At 42.3% G+C, this 12324-nt stretch overlaps 1 protein-coding gene and 1 long non-coding RNA gene across 4 annotated transcripts in view; one reads left to right on the top strand and one right to left on the bottom strand.

The window, feature by feature from the left end:
* Window positions 1-12324, top strand: part of NFIC (nuclear factor I C) — a 170184-nt gene that overhangs the window by 62772 nt on the left and 95088 nt on the right. For all 3 annotated transcript variants that reach the window (XM_073543941.1, XM_073543951.1, XM_073543934.1), the window contains exons 3-6: window positions 8002-8073; window positions 8210-8284; window positions 8715-8838; window positions 12059-12183. In XM_073543941.1, coding sequence (XP_073400042.1) covers window positions 8002-8073; window positions 8210-8284; window positions 8715-8838; window positions 12059-12183 — 396 coding nt within the window. The remainder of the gene's footprint in view (window positions 1-8001; window positions 8074-8209; window positions 8285-8714; window positions 8839-12058; window positions 12184-12324) is intronic.
* The window catches only part of LOC141048422 (uncharacterized), a 33866-nt gene that overhangs the window by 14771 nt on the left and 6771 nt on the right, over window positions 1-12324 (bottom strand). The window contains exon 2 of the long non-coding RNA XR_012220049.1: window positions 9349-9479. This is a non-coding gene — a long non-coding RNA (uncharacterized lncRNA). The remainder of the gene's footprint in view (window positions 1-9348; window positions 9480-12324) is intronic.

Genomic DNA, 12324 nt, shown 5'->3' with positions numbered 1-12324 from the left:
TACTGGGGATCCCTTTAAGAGAGCCTGGGGTCAGTACCAGAGCATTTGAAGGCAATTGCCCTGACTTCCATACCGGGGATCACTTTAAGAGAGCCTGGGGTCAGAACCAGAACGCTGAGTGGAATTGCCCTAACTTCCATACCATAGATTCCTTTAAGAGAGGCCTGGGGTCAGTACCAAAGCGCAGAGTGGATTTGACCTCACTTCCGTACCAATGATCCCTTTAATAGAAGCCTGGGGTCAGAACCAGAGCGCTTAGTGGAATTGCCCTTACTTCCATACCAATGGAACTGGAACTGGATGGACTAATGTCTTTTTTCGGCCTTACTAACTATGTTACTAACTATGTTACTATGTGTGAGCACTGTAACGAAAGACCTCTTTGCTTCTGTTTTTACACAGTCTTGTTTTATTGCATGTTAGTTGGAATGTTACATTGTAAATTCTTTTAGAGAATTCTAGTTGAAAATTTTTTTAGAAACGATAATTTGAAAGGGGGATGCCCAAAAGTCATTTAAAAATATACATGAAATCAGTGGCCAAAGTCAAAATGTCTCAACACAAGTCAAAGTGTACATCCTGGTGTTGAGCGAGTGTGCTCGTTGCGCGGGTTTTCCCGAGCGTGCTCGGGTGATCTCCGAGTATTTGGAAGTGCATGGGGTAGCACGGTGGCTCAGTGGATAGCACTGCATAGTAACATTCGTATCCCACCAAGGACAACATCTGCAAGGAGTTTGTATGTTCTCCCCGTGTTTGCGTGGGTTTCCTCTGGGTACTTCGGTTTCCTCCCACATTCCAAAGACATACTGATAGGGATTTTAGATTGTGAGCCCCATCGGGGAAAGTGATGATAATGTGTAAACTGTAAAGCGCTGCGGAATATGTTAGCGCTATATAAAAAGAAAGATTATTATTATTACTTTAAGAGACCCTGGGGTCGGAACCACAGCGCCGAGTGGAATGGTCCTAATTCCATACCGGGGATCCCTTTAAGAGAGGCCTAGGGTCAAAACCAAAGCGCTGGATGGATTTGCCCTAATTGCCATACCAGTGCTCCCTTTAAGAGAGGCCTGGGGTCAGTATCAGAGATCTGAGGTTTTGCCCTAACTTCCATACTGGAGATCCCTTTAAGAGGGAAGATGTGTCTATGGGATGGAAGATGTGTGATGGGTATATGGGCACGGGAGGGGGAGATTCATTTCTGTCATGTGCTGCTCTCTGCTCCTCTCTTGGGGCAGACAATCGCTGGGAGCTTATGTTCCCAGGGATGCTAGATTTCTCCCACCATGTCAGTGTCTGCTGAGGTGTTGTCAAGTGGGAAAACTGTTGCTCATAGCAACCAATCACAGCTCAGCTTCTTTTAAACAGCTCTGGTGAAATGAAAGATGCTTCCTGATTGGTTGGTGATACACACATACACACACATACATTCAATTTTATGTATATATATATATATATATATATATACAGTATATATATGTTCTATCGGTCAATGTTAAAATTAACCTACTCTTAAAATTATAGACTGTTCATGTCTTTGTCAGTGGGCAAACTTACAAAATCAGCAAGGGATCAAATAATTTTTCCCCCCACTGTATACACAGTGGCATGTAAAAGTTCACCCCTGTGTAGTTCACCCCTGTGACGTTATACGTTGTATAGCTGTGAGTTTATCGTGTATCTGTGATGTCACACATTGTATAGCAGTGAGTTTATTGTACATCTGTGACGTGACATGTTGCATAGCTGTGAGTTTATTGTACATCTGTGACATGACACGTTGTATAGCTGTGAGTTTATTGTACATCTGTGACTTGACATGTTGCATAGCTGTGAGTTTATCGTACATCTGTGGCAATACGTTCTATAACTGTGAATTTACCATAAATCTGTGATGTGACATAATGTATAGCTGTGATTTATCATACATCTGTGACGTGACACGTATAGCTGTGAGTTTATCGTACATCTGTGACGTGTCACGTTCAGCTGTGCGCTATCATAGAACTGTGACGTTACGCGTTCAGCTGTAGGACATGTCATGTCACAGAAGTGTGATAGCTCACAGCAAATATATGTCCTTAGAATTATTGGGCCAAATAATACAATAGCGTACGCAAAAAAAAATGCCACTTAGAGAGAGTGCGGCCACATAGCAATACATGGAGCCACACATTTCGCTCCCGAGTGCCGGCGGCAGTGTCGGGTATTAAGATGCGAGATTCGTCTGAGTTTCTCTCATGTGAGATCCCGGCCTCAAGAGGAGAATCCTCCGGTGGGTCCTTGTGCAATATTGGACCACCACCCTCTTATATGAGCAGCACTTGGCGCTATACGCTAGAATCACTATAGACAAAGGCAGCATCTTATTCATTTACCAGTTTACCCAGTTCATTGTGATAGAATATTGTGATTGAGGATAATGTCACATTTGTATGTAGCTGAAAGTGGGGCCCTGGAGGTGGTTACTGGTGGGCCCTTGGCACCCTACTCTGACACTGTGTATGAATGCCAGCGAATGACGCTTATAATGAAATGACGCTCAAGGCCGCTGAGCATGTAAGTTGTAGATTGTGCGGCACTGCCAGGACGTGTGCTCTCTACCATTGTCCACACTTTATCTCCATCTGCTCTGCTTTCATTACTGAGCTTCTCACTTCCAGTATGGACATTTGCTGACTGTACAGAATGTGTGTGAGGAAACACATGTAGATGAAGGTGTATACCTTTCAGTAATACTTGTAGTAGTGTGTGCCATCTCTCTTCAGTATAGCTTACATTGCAACACTTTCCTCCCCATTCATTGTCGCAGTCAGTAAGAAAATGACAAGTAGTTGTTCTTAGTGCTAGGGTCTCCCCAGTCCCCCTTCGCCCATGTGGTACGTGCCAACATCAGTGGGTAGCCCTCCCCCGTTTCTGCGTCTCTCTATTAATATCGAGCTCCTGCAGACGCTGAGCTCAGCACTTCTCACTCCCAAGCAGCAAGATCTTCACATCTGTCCTCCCTGCAGAGGAGCAGAACATCCCCCCGCACTGCGCACTCAGCACACCCCCATACACAGCACACCTCTCCCCTCATACACACCACTTCAATAGATAGTATGCTATCATATATAAATATTATCTATGGATTTTATGCTTGGATTTTATTTTTTCAAGAAACAAATAGTTAAAAATAATAGTATATTCTGTCATTAGCTGTGCAGCAAGCATCAACTATACACTCATAGCACCCTAAACAACGACCATATGGTGCATGCATATACATAGACTGTTTGCCCTAGCACACCGTGGCACCCAACAAACTAAAAGGATGTCTTCATACACAGCTTCCATACTGGAAGTGAGAAGCTCAGTAATGAAAGCAGAGCAGATGGAGATAAAGTGTGGACAATGGTAGAGAGCACACGTCCTGGCAGTGCCGCACAATCTACAACTTCCATGCTCAGCGGCCTTGAGCGTCATTTCATTATAAGGCTGTGCTCACACACAGCGTTTTTTTAGCGGTATTGTTAGCGGATTTCCAATAAAACCGCTAAAAATAAGCTTCCCATTCATTTCTATGAATTTTGCACTTTTTGTGCATACTGATGCTTTTTTATACCGCGAAAAAACCGCTTCGCGGTAAAAAACACAGTATGCTCATTAATTTAGCGGATTTTTCCGCGTTTCTGGCTATTTCTATGCGTCTTGAAAACGCGCAAAAAAAACGCATAAAAACCGCGCAGAAAACAAACACGCGGTTTCTGGGAAGGGAGTCAGGTTTTTCAGCAGAAATTTTCTGCTACGTGTGCACATAGCCTAAGCGTCATTCGCTGGCATTCATACACAGTGTCACAGTAGGGTGCCAAGGGCCCACCAGTAACCAACTCCAGGGCCCCACTTTCAGCTACATACAAATGTGACATTATCCTCAATCACAAATTTCTATCACAATGAACTGGGTAGACAGGTAAATGAGTAAGATGCTGCCTTTGTCTATAGTGATTCTAGTGTATAGCGCCAAGTGCTGCTCATATAAGAGGGTGGTGGTCCAATATTGCACAAGGACCCACCGGAGGATTCTCCTCTTGAGGCCGGGATCTCACTTGAGAGAAACTCAGACGAATCTCGCATCTTAATACCCGGCACTTGGGAGCAGAGAGTGCGGCCACATAGCAATACATGGAGCCACACACTTCGCTCCCGAGTGCCGGTGGCATTGACGGGTATTGACGTGCGAGAGTCGGCCAAGTTTCTTGCATGTGTGATCCTTGCCTAACCTGTGGACCAGTCCAAGGCTTTAAATCCAGATTCATATCCAGACTTAGTGTTTCCTCTCGATGCCATACATATTTAACCACTTTGTAAATACAGTTACATGTTTTGGCTCTGTGTTTGGTGTGTTCTTTCACTATTACCGTGCTGTTACTCAGCGCTGTTACTGTCATACTGTGTCTGTATTATTTACTACGATGCAGGTATCATTTTTTAACTTCCATGAAATGACATCAGATTTTCATTACATTGAAATCATGTCAAAGATGTATGATAGTTCATAGAGGAATAACGTGTCACATCACAGACATATGATAGGTCACACAACTGAACGTGTTATGTCACAGACGTATGATAGGTCACAACTGTTCATGTCACGTCACTTTCATATGATACAGTTGTGGCCAAAAGTATTGACACCCCTGCAATTCTGTCAGATAATACTCAGTTTCTTCCTGAAAATGATTGCAAACACAAATTCTTTGGTATTATTATCTTCATTTAATTTGTCTTAAATGAAAAAACACAAAAGAGAATGAAGCAAAAAGCAAAACATTGATCATTTCACACAAAACCCCAAAACTGGGCCAGACAAAAGTATTGGCACCCTCAGCTTAATACTTGGTTGCACAAGCTTTAGCCAAAATAACTGCAACCAACCCCTTCCGGTAACCATCAATGAGTTTCTTACAATGCTCTGCTGTAATTTTAGACCATTCTTCTTTGGCAAACTACTCCAGGTCCCTGATATTAGAAGGGTGCCTTCTCCAAACTGCCATTTTTAGATCTCTCCACAGGTGTTCTATGGGATTCAGGTCTGGACTCATTGCTGGCCACCTTAGAAGTCTCCAGTGCTTTCTCTCAAACCATTTTCTAGTGCTTTTTGAAGTGTGTTTTGGGTCATTGGCCTGCTGGAAGACCCATGACCTCTGAGGGAGACCCAGCTTTCTCACACTGGGCTCTACATTATGCTGCAAAATTAGTTGGTAGTCTTCAGACTTCATAATGCCATGCACACGGTCAAGCAGTCCAGTTCCAGAGGCAGCAAAGCAACCCCAAAACATCAGGGAACCTCCGCCATGTTTGACTGTAGGGACCGTGTTCTTTTCTTTGAATGCCTCTTTTTTTCTCCTGTAAACTCTATGTTGATGCCTTTGCCCAAAAAGCTCTACTTTTGTCTCATCTGACCAGAGAACATTCTTCCAAAACTTTTTAGGCTTTTTCAGGTAAGTTTTGGCAAACTCCAGCCTGGCTTTTTTATGTCTCGGGGTAAGAAGTGGGGTCTTCCTGGGTCTCCTACCATACAGTCCCTTTTCATTCAGACGCCGACGGATAGTACGGGTTGACACTGTTGTACCCTCGGACTGCAGGGCAGCTTGAACTTTTTTGGATGTTAGTCGAGGTTCTTTATCCAACATCCGCGCAATCTTGCGTTGAAATCCCTTGCCAATTTTTCTTTTCCGTCCACATCTAGGGAGGTTAGCCACAGTGCCATGGGCTTTAAACTTCTTGATGACACTGCGCACGGTAGACACAGGAACATTCAGGTCTTTGGAGATGGACTTGTAGCCTTGAGGTTGCTCATGCTTCCTCACAATTTGGTTTCTCAAGTCCTCAGACAGTTCTTTGGTCTTCTTTCTTTTCTCCATGCTCAATGTGGTACACACAAGGACACAGGACAGAGGTTGAGTCAACATTAATCCATGTCAACTGGCTGCAAGTATGATTTAGTTATTGCCAACACCTGTTAGGTGCCACAGGTAAGTTACAGGTGCTGTTAATTACACAAATTAGAGAATCATCACATGATTTTTCGAACAGTGCCAATGCTTTTGTCCACCTTCTTTTTTATATTTGGTGTGGAATTATATCCAATTTGGCTTTAGGACAATTCTTTTTGTGTTTTTTCATTTAAGACAAATTAAATGAAGATAATAATACCAAAGAATTTGTGTCTGCAATCATTTTCAGGAAGAAACTGAGTATTATCTGACAGAATTGCAGGGGTGGCAATACTTTTGGCCACAACTGTACGATACCTCACAGCTGTACAACGTGTAACGTCACATGTACGATACCTCACAGCTGTACAACGTGTAACGTCACAGATGTATGATGCCTCACAGCTGTACTATGTGTAATGTTACAGATGTACGATGCCTCACAGCTGTACTACGTGTAATGTTACAGATGTACGATACCTCACAGCTGTACATGTCACGTCACAGACAGAGGATAGGTCACAGCTGAATGTGACACGTCACAGATGTATAATAAACTCACAGCTATACAATGTGTTATATCACAGATGTATGATAAACTCACAGCTATACAATGTCTCACTTCACAGATGTACTGTAGCTCACAGCTACACAATTTGTCATGTCACATGTGTGATAGCTCACAGCTATACAACATGTAACGTCACAGATGTACGATACCTCACAGTTGTACAACGTGTAACGTCACAGATGTACGATACCTCACAGCTGTACAATGTGTAACGTCACAGATGTACGATACCTCACAGTTGTACAACGTGTAACGTCACAGATGTACGATACCTCACAGCTGTACAACGTGTAACGTCACAGATGTACGATACCTCACAGCTGTACAACGTGTAACGTCACAGATGTACGATACCTCACAGCTGTGCAACGTGTAACGTCACAGATGTACGATACCTCACAGCTGTACAACGTGTAACGTCAGTTGTACGATACCTCACAGCTATAAAAAGAGTTGCATCACAAATGTACAATCGCTCACAGCTGAACAACGTGTCACGTCACAGCTGTACAATACATCATAGCTGAAGAATAAAGAACAATTCTAGCAGTTGCTTTGAAATCCTGGTAGAATTTGAAAGCATTTTTATAACTTGTTTATTAGAACAACTTGCTGCGATTCCTATTTTATGACTTTAAATAGAAAACTCGAGACAATTGATGATGTCTGTCACCACCATCATTATCGTTCACGAGATATCCAAAGCATTGACAGGGAGTCGGGTTTATTGTAACAGTGCTGCTCCTAATCATTGGTTTGAGCTTTTAATAACATATCCTATTGCTATATGTGTATATCAATAGATATATATCTTACAGTACATCTGCAAGGTGCTTTCTCCTTGTAGACCTCCTGTAGTGAAATATGCAACAGCATTTCATTTAGTACAATAATACAATTAACCCATGCATTTCAACTTTTCCATTGCAAAGCGTGAAATCTGTGGTAAATCTGCAGAATACCTGGACATGCTGGATTTTATAAGTCTCATGCACAACATTGGTACTTGTGTCCTGTGGCCACATATCCATAAGGCAATGTATTTGCAATGTTAAGTTTATTTTCGTTTTACCGCAGAAATAATTTTTTCCACTAAAAATCCACTTTATACTTATCAGCGCAGAAGTTCATCTAGTCATCTTTTCCTGGACTGACTTTTCCGATTTTATGTTATTTATGAATTTGCATTGCCTGTTTTAATATATACTTTTATGAGCCGTGCCTCTCCTTGTGATGGCATGATATACACTTGTATCAGTTAACAGTGAAATACTTGCTCTGAAATTCTTGTAGGCCATGAAAGTTTTTTTTAGAGGAGGAAATGATCATTTATGGAGTAACTTTCAGCAATGCACAATTTTTAGAAAGTAAATGTGATAATATACTAGTAGATGGATTATTGCTGTTCTTAGTGGGAATATTTGACTCACTTAAAGTATCTTTTTGCTGCAGATTCAGAACAGGACAGCAGCCCCCGCACAGCCATTGGCTCAGACCTGGAGGACACTAAACCGATCAATTTGGGTAAGTAAGCGATGAGGTTCTGCCTTGTAACTCCCAGGCCCTTGTGATAGAAGTGAATACTTCTGGTAAGCGCATCCATCCACATGTATTCTTCACCTCCAAGTCATGTCACCGCTTTTTTTTTTTGTCTCCGCAGACTTGACGGATTTCCAAGAGAGTTTTGTCACTTCTGGTGTTTTCAGCGTGACGGAGTTGATTCAAGTATCTAGAAGTGAGTACTCAGTCGTTTATCCGAGGGAATGCATATTACTGAAGAAGGGGCATTGTATTTGTACTATTTGTGTTGTCATTCTACTTGTATTGGCGCTCTTTTCTATCACTGGGTGACTATTATGGGTGGATATTTGGCACTGTAATGGAAATCCAGAAATCCATTCTTATAGAAGTAAATGTTGATTTGACCCATTCTACAATACCTGGAGATAACCTACAATTACTGGCAAAATGCAATATATAGAAATCACTATGTCATATAGGCAAATCTGTGGTTAATGTTACTCTTTAGGCAGTTTTTCTGGCACCGAATTGGTTTTATTGGATATTTAATGTGACGTTGTTTTGACGTTATTTTGTAAAATTCCTTGCGTTATAGTAAATGAATGGAATCATACATTTCATTGCATGTCATTTGTACTTTACAGCCCCAGTTGTGTCTGGATCAGGACCCAATTTCTCTCTGGGAGAGCTACAGGGACACCTGGCATATGATTTAAACCCTGTCGGAACTGGGATGAGAAGGACCCTCCCTAGCACGTCTTCAAGCGGGTACGTCCTCTTGTCTGTATGGTTTAACATGCAAATCAATATAGGATCAAATGATCAAATGCCATCATATAGCACATGAGCACAATTTACTGTCTTGATGCAAAATATTTATTTTATTGATTTTAATATCTTCTCTTTCTTAACCTACTTAAGCTGGCCTCACACAAACGATGCTTTGGCCGGTCATTTGGCTACCAGCCCTCTCAACCAGTTCTCCCGTACACAGCAGCGCTTACACGGCCGAGTGCTCCTGTGTTCTCTATGAGAAAGCCATCATGTCTGGTGACAACTTATCTCCAGGAGAACAAAGAGATCTGTAGTCTGAAATCTGATATGCCCCATCAACAACTACCCCGACAATGAGTAGTTGGGGTCCATCATAAATATCAGACTGTCGGACAAAACCATTAATATTGGTGGGTTTGACCAACATTAGTCCAATGTGAATAGGGGCCTTTAGTCATATAATAGGTAAATATGGCACTCCTAAGTACATGGATGGTGTCTCACCGCGTAGTAAATATAGAGAGAAGAATCCGGTACTCCAATCTTCAAAGAATATCTGGACACGAAGCCTTAGTGGACAATGCAGTGAGGGACGGCTCTTGCTGCACTCAGTTGTCTTGCAGCGATGTCTACGTCTGAGATTTGTGAGAAGGAAGAGTAAATTGACATTTTCCACCTTATTAATGTTTAATCTTGTTTTTAACCTATATGGACTCAACATTAAAAACGCAACACCAAGAAAGAGAAGTTGTGGAATTATGGAAATCACAGGATAGATAGGAATATTAATGATATGAAAATGATGAAAAAATGGAAACAAAAATGTTTAAAAACATCTTGATTTATTTAGTGTTGAGTATTAGCACCACACACAGAAATCTCTGCACTTATGCTATCGGTGAGGTTATTAATGGTTGTCTGAAGAATGTTCTCCCACACTGAGTGCACTTGGGCACGCAAATCATCAAGATCTGCTGCTGGCATCTCTCTTTGTAATGATGCCACTCATTGATAGCAGCCAAAGCGTGTAAGTATGTGTATTTCTGTGTGTAGTTCTCATATTCAATACTGAATAAATCAGGATATTCTGAACAGTTTTTTTTCTAATTTTTTCATTATTTGCATATCCTTAACTTGTCTATTGATCCTGTGAGTTAAATAATACATTGACTTTTCCCTCCTTGGTGTTTATAATTCAATGTTGAGTATATAAAGCATATACTGTAGTTAAATTGATGACACATATAAATAATATGCATTTTATATGACTCATGCAAATGAAAGCTTGCTGTTATGCACAGGAGAGCCTGTATGGAGCTCCCGGCCTCAGTGTACCGCCATACAAGTCATATTCTAGTGTGATACCAGCATGCATAAGGACATGCCCTCCTTTTCTCTGTTTCCATAGCATATCAGAGGCTTATGAGGGTACAGTAGTGACAGTAGTACCACGTTGGCAGCTCTGATCGAAGCTGTACTACAGCCGTGTTTATAAGCCCTGAAGAAGTATTTTTATGAGATTGTACTTGAACTTTACCTGAAAAGCTCTGATGATTTGACAATATTTGCTAAATACTTGTCCTATGCTAGTCTGTAATTAAATAACAATAATCTAGTGGTGCAAACCTAGGTAAATTAGCCGAAGGACAATTAAAGGGAATCTGCCATCGGGTTTTTGCTGTCCCATCTGAGAGTAGCATCATGTAGGAGTAGAGACTCTAATTCCAACAATGTATCACTTACTGAGCTTCTTGCTGTCGTAATGATAAAATCACCTCTTTATCTGTTGCAAATCTACCAATTATCTGAATGCTGAGCTCTGTGTAACCCCGCCCACACCACTGATTGGCAGCTTTCTGCATAGTCACAGTGTATGCCGAAAGCTGCCAATCAGTGGTGTGGATGGGGTTATACAGAGACCATGAATATGGAGGACTGTCCAGCAGCAGATTTACTAATCCTCTATTGAGAATCTGTTCCTGATAAACCAGTGATTGTATCAAAACTACACTAAGAAACCCATTAAGTGTCACATCTCTGGAATCAGGCTCTGTCTCTACATCATACTGCGCTCAATCTTCAGTGTTTTGTTAAAGGGGTTGTCCAGCCTTGGGATACAACTTTGCAATCACTCTAAGTGACTGAAGACTTACAAATCCTCACATCATGTGCACTGAGCGCTGTGAGGATTCTCCCGTGGCGACGCTGAGAAGGGGCGGTCATGTGACGGCAAGTTTGTGATTTGCATACTTCCAGTCGCATTCCGACTAGACTGTGTTCGGCCCCGCTTAATACACTGGCATTGAGTAAGGCTGCCCCCATCTAGTCGGCACATGACTGCATGTATTCAAATCACATACAGTGTGTGGTTACGCACCTATTGCTCTTAGCGCGGGCACCAGAGAATGCTCACAACATGCAGTGTGCAATGTTAGGATCCACAAGTCTGCAGTCACATAGATTAACAGCAGACTTGTAGCCTAAGACTGAACAACTCATTTAAAGAGAATCTGTCACCCCATTTTCGAGTATCAGCTGTGCCCACCGCCATCAGGGGCTTATCTACAGCATTCTGTAATGCTGTAGATAAGCCCCCGATGTAACCTGAAAGACAAGAAAAATGAGTTAGATTATACTCAACCAGGGACGGTCCGGGTCCGGTCCGGAGCCTCCCATCTTCTAACGGTGACATCCTCTTCTTTGCTGCCTGTCGTGGCTCCTACGGAGGTGCACTGCTCTGCCCTATTGAGGACAGAGCAGAGTCCTGCAGTGCGCAGGCATCGGGAGAGGTCCGGCGCCTGCACACTGCAGTATTCACCTCTTTCCTGCGCAGGAGCCACGAGAGGCAGCAAAGAAGAGGACGTCACTGTTAGAAGATGGGAGGTGCTGGACCGCCACACCCATTGGACCAAGACCGGTCCGCCCCCCGGTGAGTATAATATAACTCATTTTTCTTATCTTTCAGGTTACATCGGGGGCTTATCTACAGCATTACAGAATGCTGTAGATAGATAAGCCCCTGATGGCAGTGCCGGCAGCTGATAGGCCAAAAATGGGGTGACAGATTCCCTTTAAGGAGGCAGAAATCATGTCACCTTTGACAGTAAGTAAGAGTGATTATCAAGTTTTAGAGATTAAAGTTACTTATTTTAGGATGACACGGTGAAGTCGGCCATATGCTTTCATCAATCTGTTGTTACTGTTCTTTTGAAAGGAGCAAGAGACACAAATCTGGGTCTCTAGAGGATGATGTGGACACAAGCCCTGGAGGGGAGTTCTATACATCTCCGTCTTCTCCAACCGGGAGCAGTCGAAACTGGACTGAGGATATGGAGGGAGGTAAGTGCTCCAATGTAACGGAGACCTGAAGATATGAAAGTTCATGTATTTACTGTCAATACTAAAAGGAACACTTCGGCGTTTTTTTTATTGACCTCTTTGTTAGTAATCAGTAGTGAGTGCATTAAATTATTAACCTGT

The sequence above is a fragment of the Dendrobates tinctorius genome, unplaced genomic scaffold (assembly GCF_039654945.1).
Source record: "Dendrobates tinctorius isolate UK_male_01 unplaced genomic scaffold, ASM3965494v1 ptg000011l, whole genome shotgun sequence".
Classification (NCBI taxonomy): domain Eukaryota; kingdom Metazoa; phylum Chordata; class Amphibia; order Anura; family Dendrobatidae; genus Dendrobates; species Dendrobates tinctorius.
The sequence above is the reverse complement of the archived record's forward strand: the minus strand, read 5'-3'. Positions and strand labels throughout refer to the sequence as shown.